Below are 21,574 nucleotides of genomic sequence, written 5' to 3'. Positions count from 1 at the left end.
AAGGTACAGCTCTCCATGGCTGCCTTCATTCTTGCCTGGATGCAACAAGGAAATTTGGCATCCAGGTTTTGGGGGAGTTGACCCGTCCATCCCCAAGGATGCTTTATTCCTGCTCTTCTTTAATGGCATTGAAATGGAAAATGTGGCACCCTGTATGTCCTAGGGAGTTATTCCTGGGGAGCTCACAGGCTCTTCTTGGAACTCCCAGCCCTGTTTTTCCTCCTGCTTTCCCTTGGTTATACAAGCTTTTATTTTTGATACAGCCCTTATAAGGCAAGTCCATCTACAGACAACTTTTCCTTACATTCCCCCTTGCCAAGATGATGTCACCTTAAAACGAGACTTGCAAAAGGTTAAACTGTGATTAGGCAGATCGCGTCGCCTCAAACTGTGATCTTTGGCGGAGCAAACACCGTGAGGATGGAAAGGGGAAGATAAGGGTGCTGTGCTGGAGCCAGTGGTGCTGAATTCTGGTGAAGCAAAGCACACTGGCAGCATTGTGCCAACTCACTGTGCAAAGACTGAGCAGCTTCTCACCCTCCTTAGTAGTTTGCTTGGTCCTGGATCTTGGATCGTTTCTTGCAGAGGTAAGAAATGTATTCTTTTCCCTCTCTAAAATTATTTTATCTTACTTTCTTGATCACAGTCTGGATTGATGGATGCAACAAATGGCTCTTGGGAGCGTCCCTGCCATACTCAGCTGCCTGCCAAGACTCACACTTTCCCTCAAGTGCTACACTTAAAATCTTAAAACCTTTTGCATTTTGTTGACAAATACCTTTGTAAACCCCTGAACTGTCAAGAAGCAGCATGTGGAGGTGGGGAGGAGGTTGTATCACTTGATGTCGGAGCTGGAGGGAAGGAGTGAGCCTGCCAAGTTCTGTGGTCCAGGGTTGGCCACAGGAGCCCAACATAAATATTTTAGTAACAGAATTATTTTAACTTCATTTTAATGGATGTTTAAACTGTTTGTTCAACTTAAAATTGTTTTAAAGCAACATGTTTCTATGTGCTGCTCTCAGGAGAAGACAACGTGAAATGTTAATTGGCTTTATCTGGGAAGGGGACAATTGATTTGATTTGATTTGATTTGATTTGATTTGATTTGATTTGATTTGATGGGTTGCTATAATATTCCACCTGGGGAATGCAATGCCGCTCAGCTCACAATGCCCAAGTGCAGAGCTGGGACAGGTCTGTCGGTGTCCCCTGCCTCCCCTGTGCCACCGCCAGACCTGCAGCTCCACCAGCAGCAGTCCCCTCACGGGTGACATCGCGGTGGTGGCCTGGCCCAGTGGCAAAGAGCAAATGGGGACAGGGCGCATCCAGTGGTTTTCCAACTGGCTGTGGGTGCAAGCTGGGGTTTTGTGGTTTGTTTTGGTTTGCAGTTGCATTGAGTGGGTTTATTCTCAAATGCGGGAACTGTTTTGAAAATGCTGAGAACTTGGCGAGGATCAGCAGTGGAGGTATTTGAGGCATCCCAGCTGGTATCCCTTCCACTCCTTCCCAGCCTGGACAGCACAAGCAGCCCAAAGCCTGCCCCATGGATGGGAAACCAGCTGAGCTGGGGTCTGGGTTTGCTGCTGCCCTGGTCCCTGTGGTGACAAAGGGGAGCTCTGAGCTGGTGTTGAGGGCTGTGAACCCTCAACACCAGGTGGTGGGATCTAATGGGAACAGCTCCTCTGGTTGTGGAGCTCTGCCAGCCTGGTATCACCATGTAATGGCTCCCTCCCCCTCATTCCCTTTTGGCACTCTCTCTAGTTTCAAGCTTTGCCATGTCCTCAAAAGACCCTGACTTGGCTCAAGCAAGTCTCTGGTGAGAGGCAGGACTTGCCACTCCGCTGGGTCTGTGCTAGGGCCTGGGGGTGGATCAATTGATGGTTCCCAGGTCCCAGAAAACCCCTGGCACATTAAGCACCTGATACCCAGGAGCTGCCTTCCTTCACTTCCCATCTCCCCTCCTCCTCCCAGGACCCTGCTGCAGCCACAGAGAATTCCCAGGGGAGTGTGGGGCTCTGTGGGAACCGCACTCCCACGTAAGGCTCTGAAACTGAGCCGCAGCTGAAAAAGCATTCAGGGGCAGAAGCGAGTCCTGACACAGATCCCCATTAGAAGGTATTTTCCTTCAGAAGCACAGGAGAAGAAAACCCCAAACCCAAAAGTAATGAAGAACACAGCAATGAGTAGCTTTTCTATAGCTTTCCTTTTAATTCTGGCATGTAATGAACAATTTCCCATCAAGGAAGAGAGGAGGTGGAATGCTGCACACCCTCATAGTGCAGTCAGAATAAATAAATCCCGTGTTTGCTTCTCTGTGGTATCTGTCCTCTGCAGAAGCCACAATGTCCTGCACACATCTGGCTTGTGAACTCATGGCTGACAGGACTTTGTGCCCATGCAGGGCAGGAAGAGGCAGACAGCAGCTGCCCTTTCCCTCTGGCAGGGTCTACTGTCACTTCAAAGGTCCAACATGATGCATCCCTGGACCTGAGCACAGCTCTGTGGAGGAGGAGAGGAGCCCAGGGGAGCAGTGAATGCAGAGCTAAGGCCATGTGCAAGGAGAGCACCCTGACATGGGATGGGGGACCAGCTACGTCGCGATGTCATGGTCACGTCTTGGCAGCCGCAGGAGGAAGGTCTGCAGGGAGCCACTGCGTGGGAAACCTGCCCGCTCCTTCTTCTGCTTCCAGGTCTCCTCTTCCACAGAGTAGAGGAGCGTCAGCATCTTGTTGACGGTGTAGATGGTGTCACCCCTGACAACAGCGGTGAAGAGAGCTCCCTTGCTGTTCATGAACTGCCCGGGCAGGGCGCTCCACTGCCGAGATGTCAGGTTGAAGCAGTCGATGACACAACGCAAGAAGTCGTCGTAGGGGCCATTGCGCATGACGTAGAGGTTGTCACGGTGGGCCACCATGCAGTGCCCATAGCTCTGGTGCCGCTTGAGCTCTGTGATGGGAAGCCACGCGTCTTGCTGGGTCTCATACTCGTAGATGACAGTGGTGTCCAGTGGCTGCCACAAGCAAACGAAGATCTGCCCCAAGGCTTGGGCACAGGGTGCTGCCGTGCTTGGTTGCGGCAGGTCAGAGACGAATGTCCAGGTGCTGGAGGCCAGGTCATACCTCTCCACGGACTTGAGCGAGATCTTCTCGTACTCACCGCCGATGGCGTAGAGGTAGCCCTCGTGGCCCACCAGCCTGACATCATAGCGCAGCTGGTGAGGGCTGGGGAACTCACTCCAGGCGTTGGCATCAGCATCGTAGCAGAAACTGCTCTCTACCACCTGCTTGTTGGCTCCGTAGACACCACCCACGATGTAGATCTTATTATCCATGGTTGCCATGCCGGCTAGGAATGTGCTGGCACTCAGCGGAAGGCAGGAGAGGGTCCTCCATGTGTTGGTCTCCTCGTCCAGGTAGCAGATGGTCCTGGAGAGGTCCTCCAAGAACTCAAAGGTGGGTGTGTGGGCTCCCACTGCCACAAAGGTGCTGGGTAGGAGAGCTTCCACATAGGCCAGTAGGTCATCAGAGAGGCAGTCCAGGTACTCCTCCAGCTCAGCATAGCTGTCCCTGATGTAGAGTGCAGCGCAGTGGAAGAGATCCAGGAGGCCGAATATGGCAGCAGCTTGGTACAGCAGGATGCAGTTGTCAGAGTTGATGGAGTGGATCAAGTACTTGGCTAAGGACTTCACCTGCAGGAAGGCAGCACATTCCACTGCCTGGAAGGTCTCCTCGCTGCCAAGGATGGGCCTCTCGCCTGCCAGCACCCGCAGCATGGCAAGGAACCCAGCTGCACTCAGCTCCCCCAGCCCGATCTCCTCCTGTGTGCTCTCCCTCATGCCCGAGCGGAAGAGGGCACGGAAGTACTCACTGCTCTCCACCAGCAAGGTCTTCTCCACTGAGAATGACTGCTCCTCCACCCGGATACGCACCCGCTCCGGGGGCCCTGCCTGGGAACCTTCCTCCTCTGGGGTCATCCTCACCCAGGACCTCAGCAGCTCTCAGGGGTGGGGGAGCACCCGATGCCCCTCTGTGCCCCAGCACAGCCCCCACTGGCCTTCTCTACCCTTTGATGCCTTTGCTGCACTGCCCAGTGGCCTTGTAATATAAATACCTTGGGCTAAAGATAGCTGAGCTCGTGATCGGGGCCCTTCAAAGGCATCCGCCAGGCTCAGCTGCCCACCCAAACTCAGGCAGGGTTCCAGCGTCACCAGCCAGCACTGGACACGGCAGAGGTGCCTGGATCATCCCATGGGCTATGCCCAGACACTCAGGAGAAACTAGGTTTTGCTGTCTCCACTCTCAGGCGTCCTCCTTGTAATGCCCTAAGAAACATTTACCAGCCTGGGGAGGGCAACACATTTGCATGGCTGGGAAGAGCATATGGCCACGCTATTTTTTTCCTTTAAAATGTGGAGTTTACAGGCAAAGGAGGTAAACAACATCAGCAAATCTCATTGCCACCCAGCTTGGCCATGGGAAAGGGGCTGGGCTGTTCCTCAAGTGTGGCCATGGGCAGGGAGAGACCTTTCATTGCGATCCTCCCCATGTCAGCAGCATCTGCAACATCCATCCCAGCTGCAAGGAGCCATAAGCCAGCCTGTGCTTCACCTGGGGATCTCATGGTGAGAAAAAGGAAGTGCAGCAACCTTTTCTCACCAAAAAACCTCCCCTCTGGCCCCAGGGCTTGCCCAGGTCCCCAAAATACTTGGCTGTGGGAAGAGATAAACCCATTTAGTGACAGAGGTTGACAGTGAGGAAAAGTGTTGTTTGTGGCACATCACTTGTTTGTGTGCTAATCACAGCTTCTTCTGGCTAGAAATCCCATTTCAGCTCCGCTGTGGGGTGCCAAGGAAGGCTGTCAACAGGGCTCACTTGGGGGCTCCTTCCTGGATCTCTCCATCACTACCCATAATTAATTTGCATCTGATGTTTTGTTTTGATGAATAATTTAACCTGAGCAGCTCATCCTGTTGAAGGTCTATTTTTTGCTCCTTCCTTAACCCACTCATCCCAGCAGCTGGGAACTTTCCAGGCAATGCATGATGGCAAAGCTGTTGCCTCAATGTCATGGCTGAAGCAGGTTCCCCCAGAAATCTGAGTTTAGGGGAGAATGGGAGAGTTTTGCACTTGCATCACTGTCATTGATCCTCATGGACACTCAGCTTAAAATACCATTCTTTTAAGCACCCTAGACCTATGATCAAAGAGGGTCTGGGGTAAAGGGTCCTCAGAGGGGCTCTGCTTCACATAGGGGAATTATCCCTGTGATCCTCATCCTCCCCATCCCTGGGGCTTGCAGGGACTTCCACAATCCCAGACTATTTTGGGAAGGTTTAAAAATATCCTGCCTGTATTAACGGGCAATATTCCCAAGGGTTCAGCAGCCCCGCATGGCCCCGGAGCAGCCTTCGCCCCCCAGCCTCGGCTGTGGCTCCCCCCGCAGTCCCTCGGGGCCGGCCCAGGGACCCATCCTGTGGTCCCGGGCACTGAGCCCTATCCCAAATGGCTGTGATCACCATGACAACGCTGACTTCAGCCTCCGCCACCTACTCGGGCTCAGAGCCACTGGGTGCCGGCTGATGGATTGGTGAGTACTCCCCGGGCTCCCTTTTCCTCTTGGGACCAAGTCTTTCGTGTGGGAAAAGGGTATTTCTCTCCCTCGAAAGCCTCTACCGGCAGCAGAAGGTGTCTGTGCTTAACTGCATCCGAAGGAGCCGGGCAGCGGCTCCGGGTGCCGCTCCTGCCTGCCGGAGGTGTGATGAGAGCTCCGGCCTCAGCCACGACAGAGGGACCAGGCTTGGGCTCGCTGGGGACACGGCGAGGAGCTGAGGGCTCAACAAGGTGCCGGGACTTGGCGAGTTGGCCACCAAGCCGAGGGACGGCAGGTCTCGGGCCCGGGGGTCCCTGCCCGAAGCTGGGGGAGCTCAGGGTGCCGGCGTGTGCTCTGCCGGGGGGACTGTCCTCGGGGTGGCCGGGACAGCGTGGCCGGCCCCGCGGCGTGGCAGCTTTCCTTACAAGGAGTTTGGCTGGAGCCCGAGGAGCGGGAGCCGCGCTCGCCTCCGCCCGCCTCATTCATCGCAGCCCCGGCCGTGCAGGGGCCGCTGCTGCCCCGGCTCACGGAGAGCCCCGCGTCCCCGCCGGCCGCGGGTTTTAAGGTGGGAGGCTGCTTTTCTCTTCTATTTCTGGGCTGTGACGGGTGAGCGGAGGGCTGGGGGGTTCCTTCTCTTTGGGTGGGATGCTGGCCAGCCTGGCTCCAGGATGTGGATGGAAGAGAGGGGAACTCCCACCCTGGTGCTGCTGAGCCCTTCTCTCCCCCAGGCTGGGGCACCCACGAGCCAGGCAGTGAGGTCTCCATCCGACACGGCAGCGGCTGCTCCACGTCCCCCCGCTCTCTCCCACAGGACCGAGGATGTCCTCGATGTTCGGCAAGCCCCGAAACAGCAGCGAGCGGCCGCCCCAGAGCCCCCTCCCCGAGTGCAACGTGGCCATCCTGGGGTGCAGAGGGGCCGGCAAGTCAGGTGAGACGGGCACCGCAGCCACGGGCAGGGCATCGGGGAGTGCCGGGGTGCCGTGAGGAGATGCCTGCCTCACCTGCCTCTTTCACCTCCTGCAGCTCTGACCGTGAAGTTTCTAACCAAGAGGTTCATCAGTGAATATGATCCCAACTTGGGTAAGGCACGTTTTTATCCCATGGAGCATCCTTTCCATCTCCCACGTTTCCCATGAATGTGGCATGTAAGGGGAAAGAAAAAACAACCCACCCAAAATTATATAACAAACAAGGGCTGGATTTGACCCAAAACCATCTGCTAAAACAGAGGTGAAAGCAGTGCCCTGGGAACATTGGCTCCTTGCATTGCCCCCAAAAAACCAAAAGCTGAATTCTTGAAGCTCTTTGAGGAGCATCTCATGTCTATCAGGCAGGGAAAAGGCTGAGGGAATGAGGATGGGTGCACAGCAGGCGACCCTGGGGCTGAGTTTTGCAGTGAGCAGTTCTGGGCATTTTTTTTCCACTCATTTGAGTAATTAATAACTATTTTCCTAGGCCTGACTCCAGGCTGCACGGAAGAACCACAAATGATTTATCGGGGACATTAGGGAGATATGGACCTTGTCCAGGAACCAACTCCAGCCGCTAATAATTTAGTGACTCTTAGAAAGAAGGATAAATCCTTTCTTCCTCAGATATTTTTGGGAATGTGGTTTCATCTTCCCACGTCAAAACCTTTCTGAAACACATCCGTTAAAAGCTGGCCCAAAGAAAGCATCTTTCTCCTCGGGGAATGGCTCAATGACTCTCCCTGCCTGCCCTCCTGCCAAAAGAAAGGACTGCTCCTCTCACTTGATTTATTGGGAAACAGTCCCATGTCAAGCCCCCAGCTTGCTTTATATCATCAGGCCATGGCTTTTAGATAAGGGCCAAGCCCTGGGTGCAGTGATTATTGTGCCAAGCTCCTTACCCTCCCTCCTTCTCCTGTAGGAGCCCACACTTGCAGCACATGGGGAGAAATACGTGCTCCTAGCCAGGCTTTCCCAGCAACATCACCCCCAGTCCCCCAAAATAATGTCTCAGGAAGGAGTAAGGTGGGAGGCATTGGTGGAGGATGCTCCTCATCAGAGCTGAAGTTTTTCTACGGTGTCCCAGACATCCTGGGCTTTGCTTGGCTTTGAAGAAGACAGGACGTGCCAGCCCATCCTCACAACTACCTTTCTTCTTGCAGAGGACACCTACTCCTCAGAGGAGCTGGTGGACCAGCAGCCTGTGCTCTTGAAGGTGATGGACACTGCTGACCAGGTAAGGCATTGGGGGGATGATGACCAGCTGGACCATGGCTGGATCACAACTGGACTGCAGCTCAGCCACTCCTCTCCCACCCAGGATGGCCCCAGGAACTGTGAGCGTTACCTGTGCTGGGCCAGTGCCTTCCTTGTTGTCTACAGCATCGACAACAGGCAGAGCTTTGAGGGCTGCCAGCGCTACCTCGAGGTGCTCGCCCTGCACGCGCGGGGCTGCCAGCGCCGCTGCCCCGTGCTCCTGCTGGGAAACAAGCTGGACATGGAGCAGTACAGGTATCGGGCACGCGGTAAGGCTGCCAGTTCCACATGGGAGAGAGCTCACAGATCCCTCCAGCTGGCATGCAAAACCCAAATCTGATTTCTATATGGGTATTTCCACTCCCATTAGTATTTGCAACATCCTCCCACATCTCCAAAGTTTCTGCTCTCCTGCCTGAGGGCTGATGTGTTTATTTTGAGCCCATTGGTATTTTCAGTAGGATGTTTTTTGGCTGAGTGGTGAGGCAGCGTCACCATCCCTGGCAGGGCTTGAGCCAGAGGAGCCCCTCTGGACATGCCCTTCCTTTCCCTGGAGCCCTCTAGTTCCAGCCCCACTGCCAGGACTGGATGTGCCCAATATGTTTTTTTGGCCTTTTGTGCTGCTCTGTGGTCCCACGGGTCCCTGAGTCACGTGCATTGCTGGAACCCCTGCGCTCCCAGGATGGAGGTATCCCCCTCCCCACAGCAAGGACCTGCCCCATCTCCGGCTTCCCAATGCACTGTCATCACACTCACCCCTGGGTTCCTGGAACACATCCCTAACAGGGGAAGCTGTGTGATTCCCCAGGGACACACAGAGACCATTACTCTGGGATTTTGGGAAAGGCAAAAACTCTTTTGAATTCATGTACCTGCGTGTCCCAGGGAAAGGATGGGCAGGTGCTACCTTGATGCTCTTTGGGAAGGAGGCGTGGGATGCAGGATCTGTTACCTGCACCCTTTTCGGGTGGCTGCCATGCCCCAAGGGATCCTGCACCCATCCCTTCCCCTCTCAACAGGCAGGTCCCCTCAGCAGAAGGGATGTCCCTCGCCAGCAGCTTCGGGTGCCTCTTCCATGAGGTGTCGGCATGCCAGGACTTCGCTCGGGTGCAGCACGTGTTCCACGAGGCCGTGCGGGAGGTGCGGCGCCAGGCGGAGTGGAACCTGCCCGTGCAGCCGCTCTTCATCTCCGAGGAGCGGCCCTGCCCGCCCGTGGCCACGCCAGTGGCCCTGCCCACCCACCACAGCTTGGCCACCTGCACCTTCAACACCCTCTCCACCGTCAACTACAAGGAGATCCCCTCGGTGGCCCAGGCCAAGCTGGTCACCGTCAAGTCCTCGCGGGCTCAGAGCAAAAGGAAGGCTCCCACGCTCACCCTGCTGAAAGGCTTCAAGATATTTTAGGACGCATCCCTGTGGGCTGCAGAGGGGGAGGAGAGAGACCCTCTGAGACCTTCCATGATGGACTCACAGGCATTGCAGCAGCTGCTGGCAGATAGTGGCCCCGGCCTCTGTGCCAGCAGTGGCAACCAGGCGAGCAGGCAGAGTGCCAAGTGTCTGACATGGGCTGTGGCATCGCTCTGCCTGCCCCTGCCCAGTGCTGCTGTGGTGTTTGCACCTTATCCTGCCACTGGCACTGAGGCCAGCTCGGTTTTCTGTGAGGATGCAGCAGCTCCCAGAGGAGCTGGAGCTGTGGATACCATTGGGAGGGCAAGGGCCGGCCCCACGGCTGCCAGCCACCTTGGGCACCTGACACACAGGAGCCCAGGAAGGGAGAATTAATCATTAAGCCAGCATGGAGACACCCACCTTGTTCATCCCACAGGTCCCCAACTAAGCAATAAGTAGGAGAAACTTTTATTTTTTTTTAAATCCAAATAAAAAGGTGCAGATACTGTTTTAGCTGCTTAAAGGCCTCAGGTGGCCTGAAAATGATACCCAAACATCAAGCTAAGTCACACCAAAATTGCTGCTTTTTTAATTAACTTTTTACACTACAGCATCCCTTTCCAAAGGCTTTGCAAGGAGATGCTTTGCTGACAAGGACATGGTCTGAAAAGCCTTTGTCTAAAAGACTGACGCATTTTCAATACATATTTTCAATAATGTCCTAAATTATTTCATGGCTTCTACATGTGCCCAATGAAGAACAGAAAGAGAATTCTGGAGCAGATCAGGCTCTACCTGTGCCTGAGCCAGGGCCAAGGGCTGGGTGTTTGGTTTCAGGTGCTCTATCAGGTTAAATGTTCTGCTTCTCCCTGGAGTTGCAGTTACTTTATGGAGTAAAATATCCATGTGTATATTTGTACATATAACCATATAAATATATATATGACCTTACTGACAGATTCAATATGGCAGTTTGATCAACCACTTTGGAAAGTATTTTAATAAAGAAGATTCTGAAAAGAATAAAAATGCCTCAGCTTCAGTATTGCTGTTTTCCTGATGGGAAGTGAGGGTGCTTTCCCTGGCTGACAGCAGGCCAAGCTTCCCACTTCCTCTCCTGGCTCAGCTCCCACCTGTTTGCAGCACCTGAGGGAGGAGACGAAGCTGGCACTGGAGGGAAGGCTGGAAGCAGCTGAGAGCAGTGAGGGAACACCAGCCAGGCAGGAGCTGAGCTCAGGGCCCCTCCTGCAGGTGCAACTCTGCTGCTTTCTTGTTTCACCCTTTTCTTTCCCCAGGCAAAACTGCATTTTTAAACTTGCACCTCTATGAACTGAGATTTCAATGCCTTCCTTAAGGCCTAAATGGGCTGACTTCAGCTGCCACTATATGGCCTCCTCAGACATCTCTGTGTACAGGGATGTGACAGTCCCGTCCTTCCACTGCACTGTCACATCCCCTGGTCTCTGGTCCTGGGGCCCTGGCTCCTGCTTTAGTGGCTTGGCCGGGCTGTATTCCTGCACAGGCACCAGGGCTTGCTTGGCATCCAGGTCCGCCTCCTGTGTGGTTTCTGATGCTTCTCCGTTTACGAGAGTCTTCCTTTTCCTGCAGGGAAGGCACAACAAAGACACACAGAGTGAAGCAGCAAGCCCAGCCCACATCTGGGGACACTTATCCTGGTGAGGGTCACAGCCAGCAATTTGCGCCGTGTCCCTGGAACACGCCAGCTGCTTCTGGGCAAATGCCACCAGGTGAGCTGTGCCAGGTAAGTGCTCTGAAGTGTTTAAGCACACACAGCTGTGGGATTCACACAAAGAACACCCAGCTCCTGATGCCAGGAGCAGCACACAGCCAGCCATCACTAGGGGGAGAGCGAGGCAGGCTCGTAGGGTTAGCTCTTCTCTCAAGACAGCATCTCTTGACACAGCGCTAAGTTTTTGCGCTGTAGCAAACAGCGAGCTGCTCCTCAGCTGCAGCGTTGTGCAGCTACTGGGGAACTGTGGGGGAATGTGTGTGGGGAAAGGCTGGGAGTCCTGCTCCAGAGCCTCTTAGGAGAGAGCACCTCACACCACAGTTATCATCACACCCCTCCCAGCAGCCCTGCTGGGCTGGGCAGAACTGTGCAGATCTTTATTCAATCCAGGACTCAGAGAAGAGGCTTGTTCCAAGTGACACGAAGTGAGCAGACATTGGGCAAGGTTTTATAACAAAAAATGGTTCAAAGGGAGTTTCCCTTTGCTCTTTTCCCCATCACTCAGGGCTTGTCCTGCCCTGCCAAACCCCTGTGTCTGTTTGCCTTGGAGGATTTCAGGGCACCACCACACACCAAATGATTCTTGAATTTTCCTGTCTCACCTGTTTCGCACAATGTTAATGGCCAGAAGAACAAGACCCAAAATCATGGTCGCAAGGGAAAGCGCAAGAACAGAGTAATTCCATGTTGAGGCTGAGGGAAAGCAGAGAGGCAGTGTTAGCAGGCACAGTACAGTGTGACACACACAGCCCGGCCAGGGGTTTTCTGAGGACACCCAGGATGCTCTGTCCTTGATTTTTGTGGCTTTGAAGTTGATTCTCATGACGCTGACCTGTTGCTATGTCAATCTGCTCCCTTCACCCTGCCAAAATCACAGGAGACCTTTGCTCTCTTGGCAGGCTTTTCCTGGAAAGAGGCTGAACCCCAGAGACACTATCTCAGCAAAGCCTCCTGCCTGTCTTCATCTATGGCCTGCTTATTCCAGAGGCAAGACTGAGGCTTTGTGTGTCTGTATCACCTCTTCAGGCAGTGCCCTCAGGCATCTCTGTTAGGCAGGAAAGTTAACAGCCATGGACTGTGTCTCAGCCCAGGAACACCAACGGGACTTACGGTCTTCTCTGCGGAAGAACCAGAGCAGCTCCTCCAGCTGTTCCGGTTCCAAGCCCAGTGGAAGGGAAACATTGCCTGCTGTGTGCTCGTCCACGTGTGTGCTGGCCAGGGTGGTTGGGAGGTACTTGTGCTCTGCCTCAGCTGTGGTGGAAAGTGCAATAGTCACTCACTGCAGCCCTTCAAACTGGAAGTAACCTTCCCCTTCACCCCCAGAGTTGCCCAGCACATCTCTCCAAGCAGGCAGAACACAGCAGAGTGCACTGCCTGATTGCATGCACTGAGATATGGAGAGTGTTTTTGGCAGCAGACCCCATTATCGTGGGACACCAGGGCTGCAAAGACCACAGGATGCTGGTCTTTCCACATTTCCCATCTCCCACCATGGAGAGGCACCTCAGTGCGCCACAATTCACCAAACAGTTGCCCTTGCCAGGACCAGTCCTGGGAATTTGACTCTGAACTGCAGTCCTCCAGCAATAAATTCCTATTTATCAGGCTGGTTTGTATACACAGCTTGACTAGCAATTTTTTATCAGAAAAGCTTCAGTGTCTGCAAAGAAACCAACACATAAGTGTGGGCAACCCCAAGCACAGAACATACATACAGAATGCAGATGGGAATGACACCCAGCTCTGGAACTGGGGTGCAACTTTTTCCTTGGCTCAGCCAGGCTGCTGCTGTTGTATACTGAGGTAAATAGCCCCACAGAAAGAAAGAAACTGTATTTCCTGGGAGTTAAGGTCTTTGCACATGTGACCTACTTCACCCACACCATTATTCTTTAATCCAAGACTCTACCTTGCAGCAGGAAAAATGGAATTATCCAGAAGAACTTCATATTTGAATATGCAGGTGGGATGGATCACGCCTTCACAGTATTTCTTCAATGTGGAGATTCCTGTAAAAGACAGAGAAGCTAAGGAGTTGAGAGAGAACCTGATTCCTCTGCCTACTCCAGCTCTATTCAGAGAGGGGATCTCATGTACCCAACATCTGTTTCCTCCTGTGAATGTGAGTCTGAGCTGCCAGGACAGGGTGCAGAAATCCCTGGACCACCAAGGTGACAGCAGAGGGTGTCTGGCATGGCATCTGCTGCCTGCGGTTGGACCCCTTGCCGAGGTGAATCTGTAGAGATGTGAGCTCAGCTGCTGTGAGCCAGCCCCTCCCCAACTAACAAAGCTTCTCTGCTTGCTCCCCTGCCATAATCCCTAGAGAATACATACTTTGCATGTGACTACCTATTGCCAACCCATGGATGGCAAAATGAGGGTGTGGAGATGAGGAAATAGAAGGCTGAGCTCCAAGAGGAGGCAAGGCTGGCTTGCCATTGAGGCTACAGTGTCTCCCATCCCTCAGGGAAACAGTCCTCCTTGACCTTTAGTCCCTCATTTGTAAGTGGCATCAATCCAACTTTTATGGCTGCTTGTCCAAATCAGTTCTTCAGCCTGCTTCGAAGGGACCTGCCCTGGGCAGGTTCCTGGCTGTCCACTCTGAGTTAGTGAGACATTGAGGTGGCTCTCCCCAGCCCACTGCTCGCTGGCCATCACTCACTGGCAGGTCAACAATGCCACAACACACAGGTGTCCCTCAGACATTCTGGCCCCACAGGCCATTAATTATTATATGAAGACTTTTATGACAATCTGATACTCTCAGCTTTCACCTCCCTTTGCTGTGTGGCCTGGTGCTGTCTGAAATTTGTTCACAATCATGTTCCACAGTGCCAGGCGTGTCAACAACACTACTGCTGACTCCTCAGTGAAGCATTTGTCCCGTCGGTTATAGACCTAATGATTGCTACTATTTTCCCCTCCATTCTCAATGTCTTCACAATTCAAAGTTCACATTTTATAGCTAACCAGGCATGCAGCCTTACTCCCTGCTGCCAGAAAACCACCTGCTAGCAATTTTTTGAGGAGGGGACTCTCAAGCACGTGATCCACCTTGTATTTCAGAAACTATGGGTAAAGATGCTCCCTGTAGTTAGGTGTGCCAATTACCTTTCTGTCCAGGTAACCTTTAGTTTATTCACATGGATCACTCCTCACAAAGGAGGAAATAAAGCCTTGGTGCCAATGAAAGCAAGTTACAAGTCAGCTACACTCTAATAGGAAGTGGCACTTGAATGTGTTAAATCTTGCTGAGCAAGGTTTCTGAGTAATCATTTGCTTGAAGAGGAATATTTGACAAGCATGTTGCTGATTTTCCCCCTAAGCTGTTTCATAAGTTGCGGGCTACCTCCTGGTGTCTATGCACAGCAGGGATGCTGGAAAGCTGCTGGAAGTACTTCTCTACTTCATCAAGTAGCGACCAGCTGCCAAATCTCCCCAGACATGGGAGGCCAGAACTTTGCAGGTAAAACACAGCAGCAGAATGGACACTCATTGTGCATTAACAGGACATTTAAGTAAAAGACTTTAAGGGAAACTCCTGTTATTTTACAGATCTTCTACATCTTAATCTCATTAACAAAATAAGTTTCATTCATCAAAGCTACAAAACAAAGTGTTCTCAGGTCAGTGTGTCTACTCCAGTGCAGTCTGAGCAAGATTCTGCCTAAACCACCAATTTCCCCAGTAAGGAAATGGTGACTCCCACAGTTGGGCTGGACAGTTTGGATCTTCAGCCTGGTAGAGTTTGTTAGAGGCATCTCCTCCAGCCTCCCCCACACAGCTGCTCTGCCCTGCTGCCCACATCCCAATGTGGGTGAGCACTGCTCCACGAGACAGTGAGGAGAGCGTGGGGGATGTTCTTCCCCATTGCACCCCTGCCTGCAAATCTCAGCAGTGACTCTGGTGGCTGATGGACAGGGATGAGCCCTTAGATCCAGACCTGCAAGTCTGAGTATGCACTTTGGTCTCCCATCCCTCTGAAGGCACCCAGGACCCTCTTCCCAGTTTGGCTCCCAGGCTGCTTCCCAGTTTGTGTACAACAGGGGACACTCAAATGAGAGAGAGCTCATGCATTTTATGCTTGCATGGAATGAGGCAGAAAGAAGAGGCCAGTGCCTCTCAATAAATACTTTACCTGTGTTATTTTGAGATTATATTGACACCTGAACATTTTTGTAATTTCTTTCTTTTTGCAAATGGGATTTTAACATTTCAAAAGCTGCAAAATCTGTACAGTATTATGTATTTCAGGAACAAAGAGTCACACACCAATGCTATTTGAAATCCTCCTGTGGATCTGTGGACTTTGCTAGCTTTGAATGAAATCTCAAGATATTACAGGAAAATGACAAGGGACTTCTTTTTGCTCTATGCACTGATCCCAGTACTTAAACGGTAAAAACCTTTTTCATAATGGAAGCCCTTGAAGATCTGAGACATATCACCTGCAGAAGGCAGAGCTGAGGGATTGATGCTCTAAAGGCTGGCATAATCCAGCAGGGGGGCTGTGCCATGTGGGAACATGGGAACACACACATCCACAGCTGCACGTGGACTCTTTCCTGCCAGGGCACAGCACGTGGTGCTGTGAAACCATCCTGTGCTTTTGATGGTGGTTTTTGTCAGCTCTGATATTCAAAGTTGCTCACCAAGACACTCATGCCCTCATTCTGAAAATTAGAAGTCTTTAGACATGTATTATACTGATTTAAGTAAAGATTGGGGGAAATCTTTTGGAATGACCATCAAGTACAGATTCTGTGAAGATGATAATGTCCCTCTGGGCTCTGTATTCAAAACTCACTACACAATATGGGACAGTGCATTTAGAACATCTCAGTCTTTTTAAATTAGTCTCTTCTTGTCATCCAGACTCTCTCTCTGGTGGTTATCTTAAAATTGTTAAAATTGGTCAGTTATTCCAAATACAGTATTAAAGTGGGATGTCCTATCTTTGGGATTCATAGAGGATATATATAGAATGTCACACCACAGCATGCAAATGGATGGTATGGTTTTTAAAGGTACATTAAGGTCTGAGCTCCATTAAGGAACACAGGGAATATTTAAAATATAATATTTAAAATATTAAGGCAAGAAGACAGTCTGTGCTATTTTTTAACCTCTGTAAAGTAAAAAGCTAAAGAGTAAATCTAAGTTATAGTACACATTTTCCTTTGACTGATTTTATATAAAGGAGTTATTCCAGCCTGTTTCTTACTCACCATTTCGACAATCTCTCCTTAAAAAAATCTGCCTTCACTTAAAATTTCCAAGGATTCAAGCTTTCTAACTGGAATAAATAAATAAGCCTTTCTTTACAGATAGCTATAAATTAACCCAGCAGCCAGTGCAGCAGGAATGCCCGTTAATCTCTGCTAACTCACCAGAAACATGCAGTTCCCAGCAGGGAGGAAGCTACATTTCTTCTTTAAGCCCTGTCATCCGAAGACATCTCCTCTGAGCACCGTGGTGTAATACAAGGTTCCCTGTGCTCCTGCTCTGGGTATGCTACGAGCTGTGATTCATTCTGCTCCTGAGTCATGTGTGAAGGCCAGTCCAACAGGTGAGGTACACTCCAGCCCCTGAAAAAACACACCTCTTTAGTGGGACCATTTACAGCACAAGGTGAATGACCTTTTGCCAAAGAATGAGCTGTAGCAACTTCCAGTTTATTTGCTCAAGTTATTGGCATAATCAGTATTAAAAGAGCAGGCTGAGTAGAATGACACTCAGTAATAAGTTACCCTGCAGTTAAAATAAATGATAATGTTCACTCCACTTGGCTCAGTCCTCATTGCATACAGGAAGCATGTCCTGATAAAAACACGTATTATCCTTTTTTTTCCCCCCCCCTTTTTTTCAATGAATGACCATTCTAAGGCTGTCAGAGAATTTTACCAGAGCAAACAACTTTGCATACAAAGCTTGAAGCACCAGTCAGAGATTTTGCCATCCCAGTTTCACAGGTACTAGTAATGCCTGGCTAAGTTAATAGTCTGCTAAGGGTCTCTGCAGATGGATGTGCTGTTTTTTGTGCCAGTCACATTGGGAAAGGAGGATTCCTCCTCCCTGAACTACATGATTCATGGATGGAGCTGCACACAGCAAAGCAAGAGAGATGCATCTCCCCAATGGGCTTGGGACACATAGCTAGCTCTGGTTAGCTCCAGCTGAACCACAGATGGTGGGTGTAGTATCCTTATGTTTGTCCTGTTCTTGTTGTTTTTCAGCTTGAAACAAAGTGTTCAAGGTCATGTTTGACAGGGCTTGATTGGAGCAATCTGGTCCAGTGGAAGGTGTCCCTGCCCACGGCAAGGGTGTTGGAATGAGATGATCTTTATGGTACCTTCCAACCCCGGCTATTCTATGATTCTATGATCTTTGGGATTGAAGCTTTGTTCTGTTGCAATTAATCCTTTGAATCCCATCTCACATGCAGAGTTTCCCTGTGAAATATCACCCAGCAGACGTGTGCTCCCCAGAGATGTTTCACTGCTCAGCCTCAACCTGGTAGCAACTGGATGGGAGCTCAGAAACGCATCCCCCAGGAAACAAGAGCTGCTCCCTGCTGCTGGAGGCATGTCCAGCCAGGACATCCCACCACATGGTAAATCATGCTGTCTTTTCCCTCTCAATTCCAGCTGGATCTTTTTAGAAGTACCACCACAATGGGAAACACTTTTCTAGCATCTTTGTGAGCTTTTTGTTGCCAGGGAAAGGGTGCACATGGACAGAACAGTGAGTGGTCTCACAATCAAACCCTCTGGCCTTGGGAAAGCACAAAGAAGACGCTTGGCCCCTGCAGAACAATCTCTGAGTAGAGGGATGGAGACACTGGCCATGGTGAAGAGGTGACTGTAACATACAGATGGTGACTGCAAAACCCCAGAAGGTTCCTTTTCATCTCAATTTCTATATGGCTTGATGTATATATCTAGGGTCAGGATGCAGGTAGGTGGCTGAGATATGTTTAGGACTCAGATGATGTACACACAAATAAAAGCAGTTCCCCATTGGTTAGAGATGGCTCTTGTGCCCAGTAATCCTCACCTTTTCCAGAGAATGACAAAAGCGTTCAGGAGCACTCCTCTCCAGCCAGGGTGTGAGTATGTGATTCTGTGTCTCCCCTGACAACACTGGCACTGGTTAATGGGAGATATCTTTTTTACTTCTTGGAGATACTTTCAGCATCTTTGGCCAGGAAGCAAAGTGGAGATAAGATCTGATTTGTGTTCTGTTTCCTCCTCGGATTTGTCTTCACTACTCTTGGGAAGAATTTCTCTGACCTTGGTGTTTTAATTTTGCTTATCTTTTTTGATCCCTTCAGTGTCTTTGACCTGAAATGCCTGGTTACAGAATAACTAAACATTCAGGGTTGGGTTTTTTTTCTTTCCATGTACAAAAGCAGAGTTCAAATGCAGCAAGAAAGACAGATTTTTTTATTATTTTTGTGAAACAATCAGATAGTTGCTTTCATTCTGAAAAAATTTATATCAAAATAATCTTTGGTTAAAATTCACAAACACTGTGTCAAAGACATAATAATGAATAACAGACATAATGTGTTTGAAATGTGCTGTCATAGCAGAGCCAAGGATGCATTACGTGGGAGCAAGTGTACTGGAGGGTATTTAAGTCCACTTCAAAAACTCACTGCAAATGAAACTTTAATTAGTTTGTGCATAAGCCTGGCAAAAGCTCAGCATGGAGTTACAGCATTTGCAGGAGCTTTAACTACAGCCAGAAGTGAGAATCCATCTCAGGGCTTAAGTCCTGGAGGAACAGCAGGTGAAACACAGTGACATGTTCAGTGCCTGGATCTAATACCTGGAAATTAATGCTGAGCAGCAGCTGGATTCTGGGTTCAAACTCACAACTTTTGAGCAATCCAGACACACACATACATCCCTGGCCTTTCTGAAGTGTTTGTGATAAATCCAGGGCTTCACCCAAAATCTCAGAGAACTAGTATTTGCTGTCACCACACAGGACATCTCCTTCCAGCCTTTCTTCCAGCAATTGCCCTCACTGCCTCTGGAAACTATGAGTATTTTTCAGCATCTGAGATATCATGAGGTCAAATTTTTCACCATCTGAGATAAGGCCTGAAATTACACTCTGTGCTGAACAGTGCTCCTCTCGTCTGGGGCCTGACAGCCATGAGTGCCTGTAATCACTTAGTTATTGTGCAATGACGAATTGTTCCCTGTTTATGATAAGTCAAACTGTTTGCCTTCCCTTCTTTCCAATCTACCTTCCAACCATGCTGGGAGCTTTAATCTCTTCTTTAAAATAATCCATTGCTTCATCCTTGCTATCCTCTTGTTTATATTTTTATTTATTTTTGCTATAAACTTTAATGTACACATTGAGATAAGGTGACCAGAGTTAAGTGTCCTGCCTGTGAATAAACCAAGTATTTTCACAGGACTCCCCAGGTAACAGAGAATTTTAAGTTTTTTGCATATTTGATTTTTACATACTGATTAGGAAATTACCTCAGTGTTTGGCAGCATATTCTCATTTTCTCAGGGTGTGGGAATGTAAGCACCCCAGCTAGGATTGCCTGACATTTTTTTAACTCGTAATAGCAATTTTTCTTTCTTTTCTCCTTATTACCATCACAGGAGACAATGGCATCTTCAGAGTCTTAGAGAAGAAAACCCTAATGGTGAGCAAACAGACATGAAAAAGGGAAGGAATATACACAGCACGGCGTAATACAACATAATATTTCACTTTTTTTATTGATCCTTCCCTCACGTATCTGCCATAAAATTCTGCCACCCGTTTTCCAATTTACATATTTTCACAGGCATATAGGATATTTAAAGATTCTCACAGTCCTTGCTGCAGAAATTCCTAGTGTCAAAGATTGTAGGATAGACAGTGATTTAAATGTGTAGGGAATTTGTGTATGTGATTTACATTAAAAGCTACACAAATAAACCATCTTCCCATGGGGTGAAAGAATGTACTTAGCAGAATGATAAAATATTTTCATACTTATGTTATGGGAGGAGACAGTTCTTTAAGTGGTGATTCTGACCCCATCGTTTACAAGAAAACATTCCTTGAGTTACTGTCACTGTTAAAATGAAGCTGCCCATGGAATGAGAAACTGAAATCTGTTTTTCAAATGCTGTCAGAACCAGATCAGTGGCTGTGGGGTCAACACCCCTTTCAGTCCCTGACATTTTTCACATTATCTTCACACCGAGGCAGCGCGGATAATTCCCCATCAGGGTTAAGGGGCCTTGGGTGACACCACTCAGGAGCGTGGACTCTGTGGTGCTGGAGCCTCAGGGCAGCACAGACCCTGAGGGCCGCCCTGATGGCTTCCACCACCACACCAAGATCACAGAAGTGTTAAGAGTTGGAAAGGACCTCTGGAGATCACCCAGTTCAAGCCCCTACCAAGGCACGGTCATGTGGACCAAGTGACACAGGTGAACATGTCCAGGTGGGTTTGGAAGGTCTCCAGAGAAGGAGACTCCACACTCTCTCTGGGCAGCTATCCCAGTGCTCTGCCACCCTCAATATAAAGCACTTCTTCCTCAGGTTGAGATGGAACTTGTATTTTAATTTATGGACACTGCTCCTCATCCTGTTGCTGAGCACCACCCAAAAGACCCTTGTGCTAGCATCTCAGGAGACATCTTTATGCATTAACAAGATCCCCTGTCAGTCTTCTTCAGGATAACCACGATACGAAGGTATTATGGTCTTAGAGAGTGTCCAAAGGAGGCCACAAGGATAGGGAAGGGTGTGTAAGGGAAGCTGTATGAGCTCTATGAGGGCACTTGTTGGGTCCAGCCTGGAAGAGACTGAGAGACCTCATTGTGGTCTTCAAGATCTTCCTGAGGGAGAGCAGAGGGGCAGACACTGCTCGCTTCACTCTCGTGACCACTGACAGAACCCCAGGGAACGGCACAAAGATGAGTCAGGGGACATTAAGGTTGGATGTCAGGAAAAGGTTTTCAGAAGGTGGTCAGGCACTGGAAAGGCTCCCCAGGGAATGGTCACGGCCCCAAGGCTGCAGAGCTCAAGAAGCGTTCGTACAACGCTCTCAGGCACAGGGTGGGATTATTGGGGTGTCCTGCGCAGGGCTATGGGTTGGACCCGATGATTCCTGTGGATCCCTTCCAGCCCAAGTTCGCCCAAAACCCTGATTTTATGACAATGGCGGCACCGCCTCAGTGCTGAGGGCAGCCCCTCCGCGGGGCGGGTCCCTCTGCGTCATCACCGCGCGCGGCGGGAGCCCCGCGATGCGGGCCCGGGTGCTGCGCGCCTGGCGCCAGGGCGTGAGGGCGGCGGGGCCGCCATGGCGCGTCCTGTTCTTCGGCACCGACCGCTTCGCCGTGACCGCCCTGCGAGCCCTGCGGGCCGCCGGGTACCGCCCGGGCACGGGGGAGAGGGGTCCGAGGGGAGACGGGGCCCCCAGAGAGGGGCAGAAGGGAACACGGGAGACGGGGAGGGAGAGAGGAGCCTGAGGGTGGACGGGGACGTGAGGAGCGCGGAGCCTGAGGGGACACGGAAGGGGCTGGGGAGGATGAGAGAGGGCTGGGCACCAAAGGATGGGAGATGAGGGCTCATGATGAGGCTCAGAGGTTAT

General features: G+C 50.6%; 4 protein-coding genes and 1 long non-coding RNA gene across 15 annotated transcripts in view; 3 read left to right on the top strand and 2 right to left on the bottom strand.

Moving 5' to 3' along the window:
* The first annotated feature begins 328 nt into the window (after positions 1 to 328).
* Positions 329 to 10,232, top strand: RASL12 (RAS like family 12). Of its 4 annotated transcripts, none has more exons than XM_023933813.2 (6): positions 329 to 587; positions 6,401 to 6,517; positions 6,613 to 6,669; positions 7,721 to 7,794; positions 7,879 to 8,069; positions 8,834 to 10,232. In XM_023933813.2, exons 2-6 carry the CDS (start codon positions 6,409 to 6,411, stop codon positions 9,216 to 9,218), a joined length of 816 nt encoding a protein of 271 aa, XP_023789581.2. In that variant the 5' UTR covers positions 329 to 587; positions 6,401 to 6,408; the 3' UTR covers positions 9,219 to 10,232. The 4 variants fall into 4 exon arrangements, with proteins under 4 accessions (XP_023789581.2, XP_086704948.1, XP_086704949.1 ...); XM_086848822.1 differs by lacking the exon at positions 329 to 587 and adding an exon at positions 2,464 to 5,586; XM_086848823.1 differs by lacking the exon at positions 329 to 587 and adding an exon at positions 5,495 to 5,586 and having other exon boundaries at positions 6,318 to 6,517.
* KBTBD13 (kelch repeat and BTB domain containing 13) lies at positions 954 to 3,973 on the bottom strand. Its single transcript, XM_086848805.1, has one exon. The coding sequence runs from the start codon at positions 3,971 to 3,973 to the stop codon at positions 2,591 to 2,593; it is 1,383 nt and encodes a 460-aa protein (XP_086704931.1). The 3' UTR covers positions 954 to 2,590.
* Positions 9,766 to 21,574, bottom strand: part of SLC51B (SLC51 subunit beta) — a 12,095-nt gene continuing 286 nt past the window's right edge. Inside the window, exons 1-6 of one of the 4 annotated variants that reach the window (XM_086848830.1) lie at positions 19,458 to 21,197; positions 16,344 to 16,541; positions 12,863 to 12,962; positions 12,064 to 12,204; positions 11,556 to 11,646; positions 9,766 to 10,805 (exon numbers count right to left, since the gene is read on the bottom strand). In XM_086848830.1, the coding sequence (XP_086704956.1) occupies positions 10,586 to 10,805; positions 11,556 to 11,646; positions 12,064 to 12,204; positions 12,863 to 12,902 (492 nt within the window). In that variant the 5' untranslated portion in view covers positions 12,903 to 12,962; positions 16,344 to 16,541; positions 19,458 to 21,197 and the 3' untranslated portion in view covers positions 9,766 to 10,585. Of the gene's footprint in view, positions 10,806 to 11,555; positions 11,647 to 12,063; positions 12,205 to 12,862; positions 12,963 to 16,343; positions 16,542 to 16,857; positions 21,198 to 21,574 lie in introns of those variants that run through there. The other 3 variants (XM_023933818.2, XM_086848829.1, XM_023933817.2) reach the window with 3 other exon arrangements.
* LOC147650651 (uncharacterized) lies at positions 10,812 to 16,736 on the top strand. The gene is made up of 2 exons (XR_015275734.1): positions 10,812 to 10,965; positions 11,853 to 16,736. It is a non-coding gene; the product is annotated as an uncharacterized LOC147650651 (long non-coding RNA).
* Positions 21,144 to 21,574, top strand: part of MTFMT (mitochondrial methionyl-tRNA formyltransferase) — a 19,417-nt gene continuing 18,986 nt past the window's right edge. For all 5 annotated transcript variants that reach the window (XR_015275728.1, XR_015275727.1, XR_015275726.1 and 2 more), the window contains exon 1: positions 21,144 to 21,352. Coding sequence is in view for 2 of the 5 variants with exons in the window: in XM_086848810.1 (XP_086704936.1) it covers positions 21,228 to 21,352 (125 nt within the window). In the remaining 3 variants the exon portion in view is untranslated. The remainder of the gene's footprint in view (positions 21,353 to 21,574) is intronic.

The sequence above is a fragment of the Cyanistes caeruleus genome, chromosome 13, assembly GCF_971803275.1.
Source record: "Cyanistes caeruleus chromosome 13, bCyaCae1.hap1.1, whole genome shotgun sequence".
Lineage (NCBI taxonomy): Eukaryota > Metazoa > Chordata > Aves > Passeriformes > Paridae > Cyanistes > Cyanistes caeruleus.
Note: the sequence above shows the minus strand (reverse complement) of the source record. Positions and strands in the feature narration are given on the sequence as shown.

Coding starts and splice junctions, on each gene's coding strand:
- KBTBD13 (XM_086848805.1), bottom strand. CDS start 3,973: ATGACCCCAGAGGAGGAAGGTTCCCAGGCAGGGCCCCCGGAGCGGGTG.
- RASL12 (XM_023933813.2), top strand. CDS start 6,409: ATGTCCTCGATGTTCGGCAAGCCCCGAAACAGCAGCGAGCGGCCGCCC. Junction 6,670..7,720: donor TGAATATGATCCCAACTTGG/GTAAGGCACGTT, acceptor TTCTTCTTGCAG/AGGACACCTACTCCTCAGAG. Junction 7,795..7,878: donor TGATGGACACTGCTGACCAG/GTAAGGCATTGG, acceptor TCTCCCACCCAG/GATGGCCCCAGGAACTGTGA.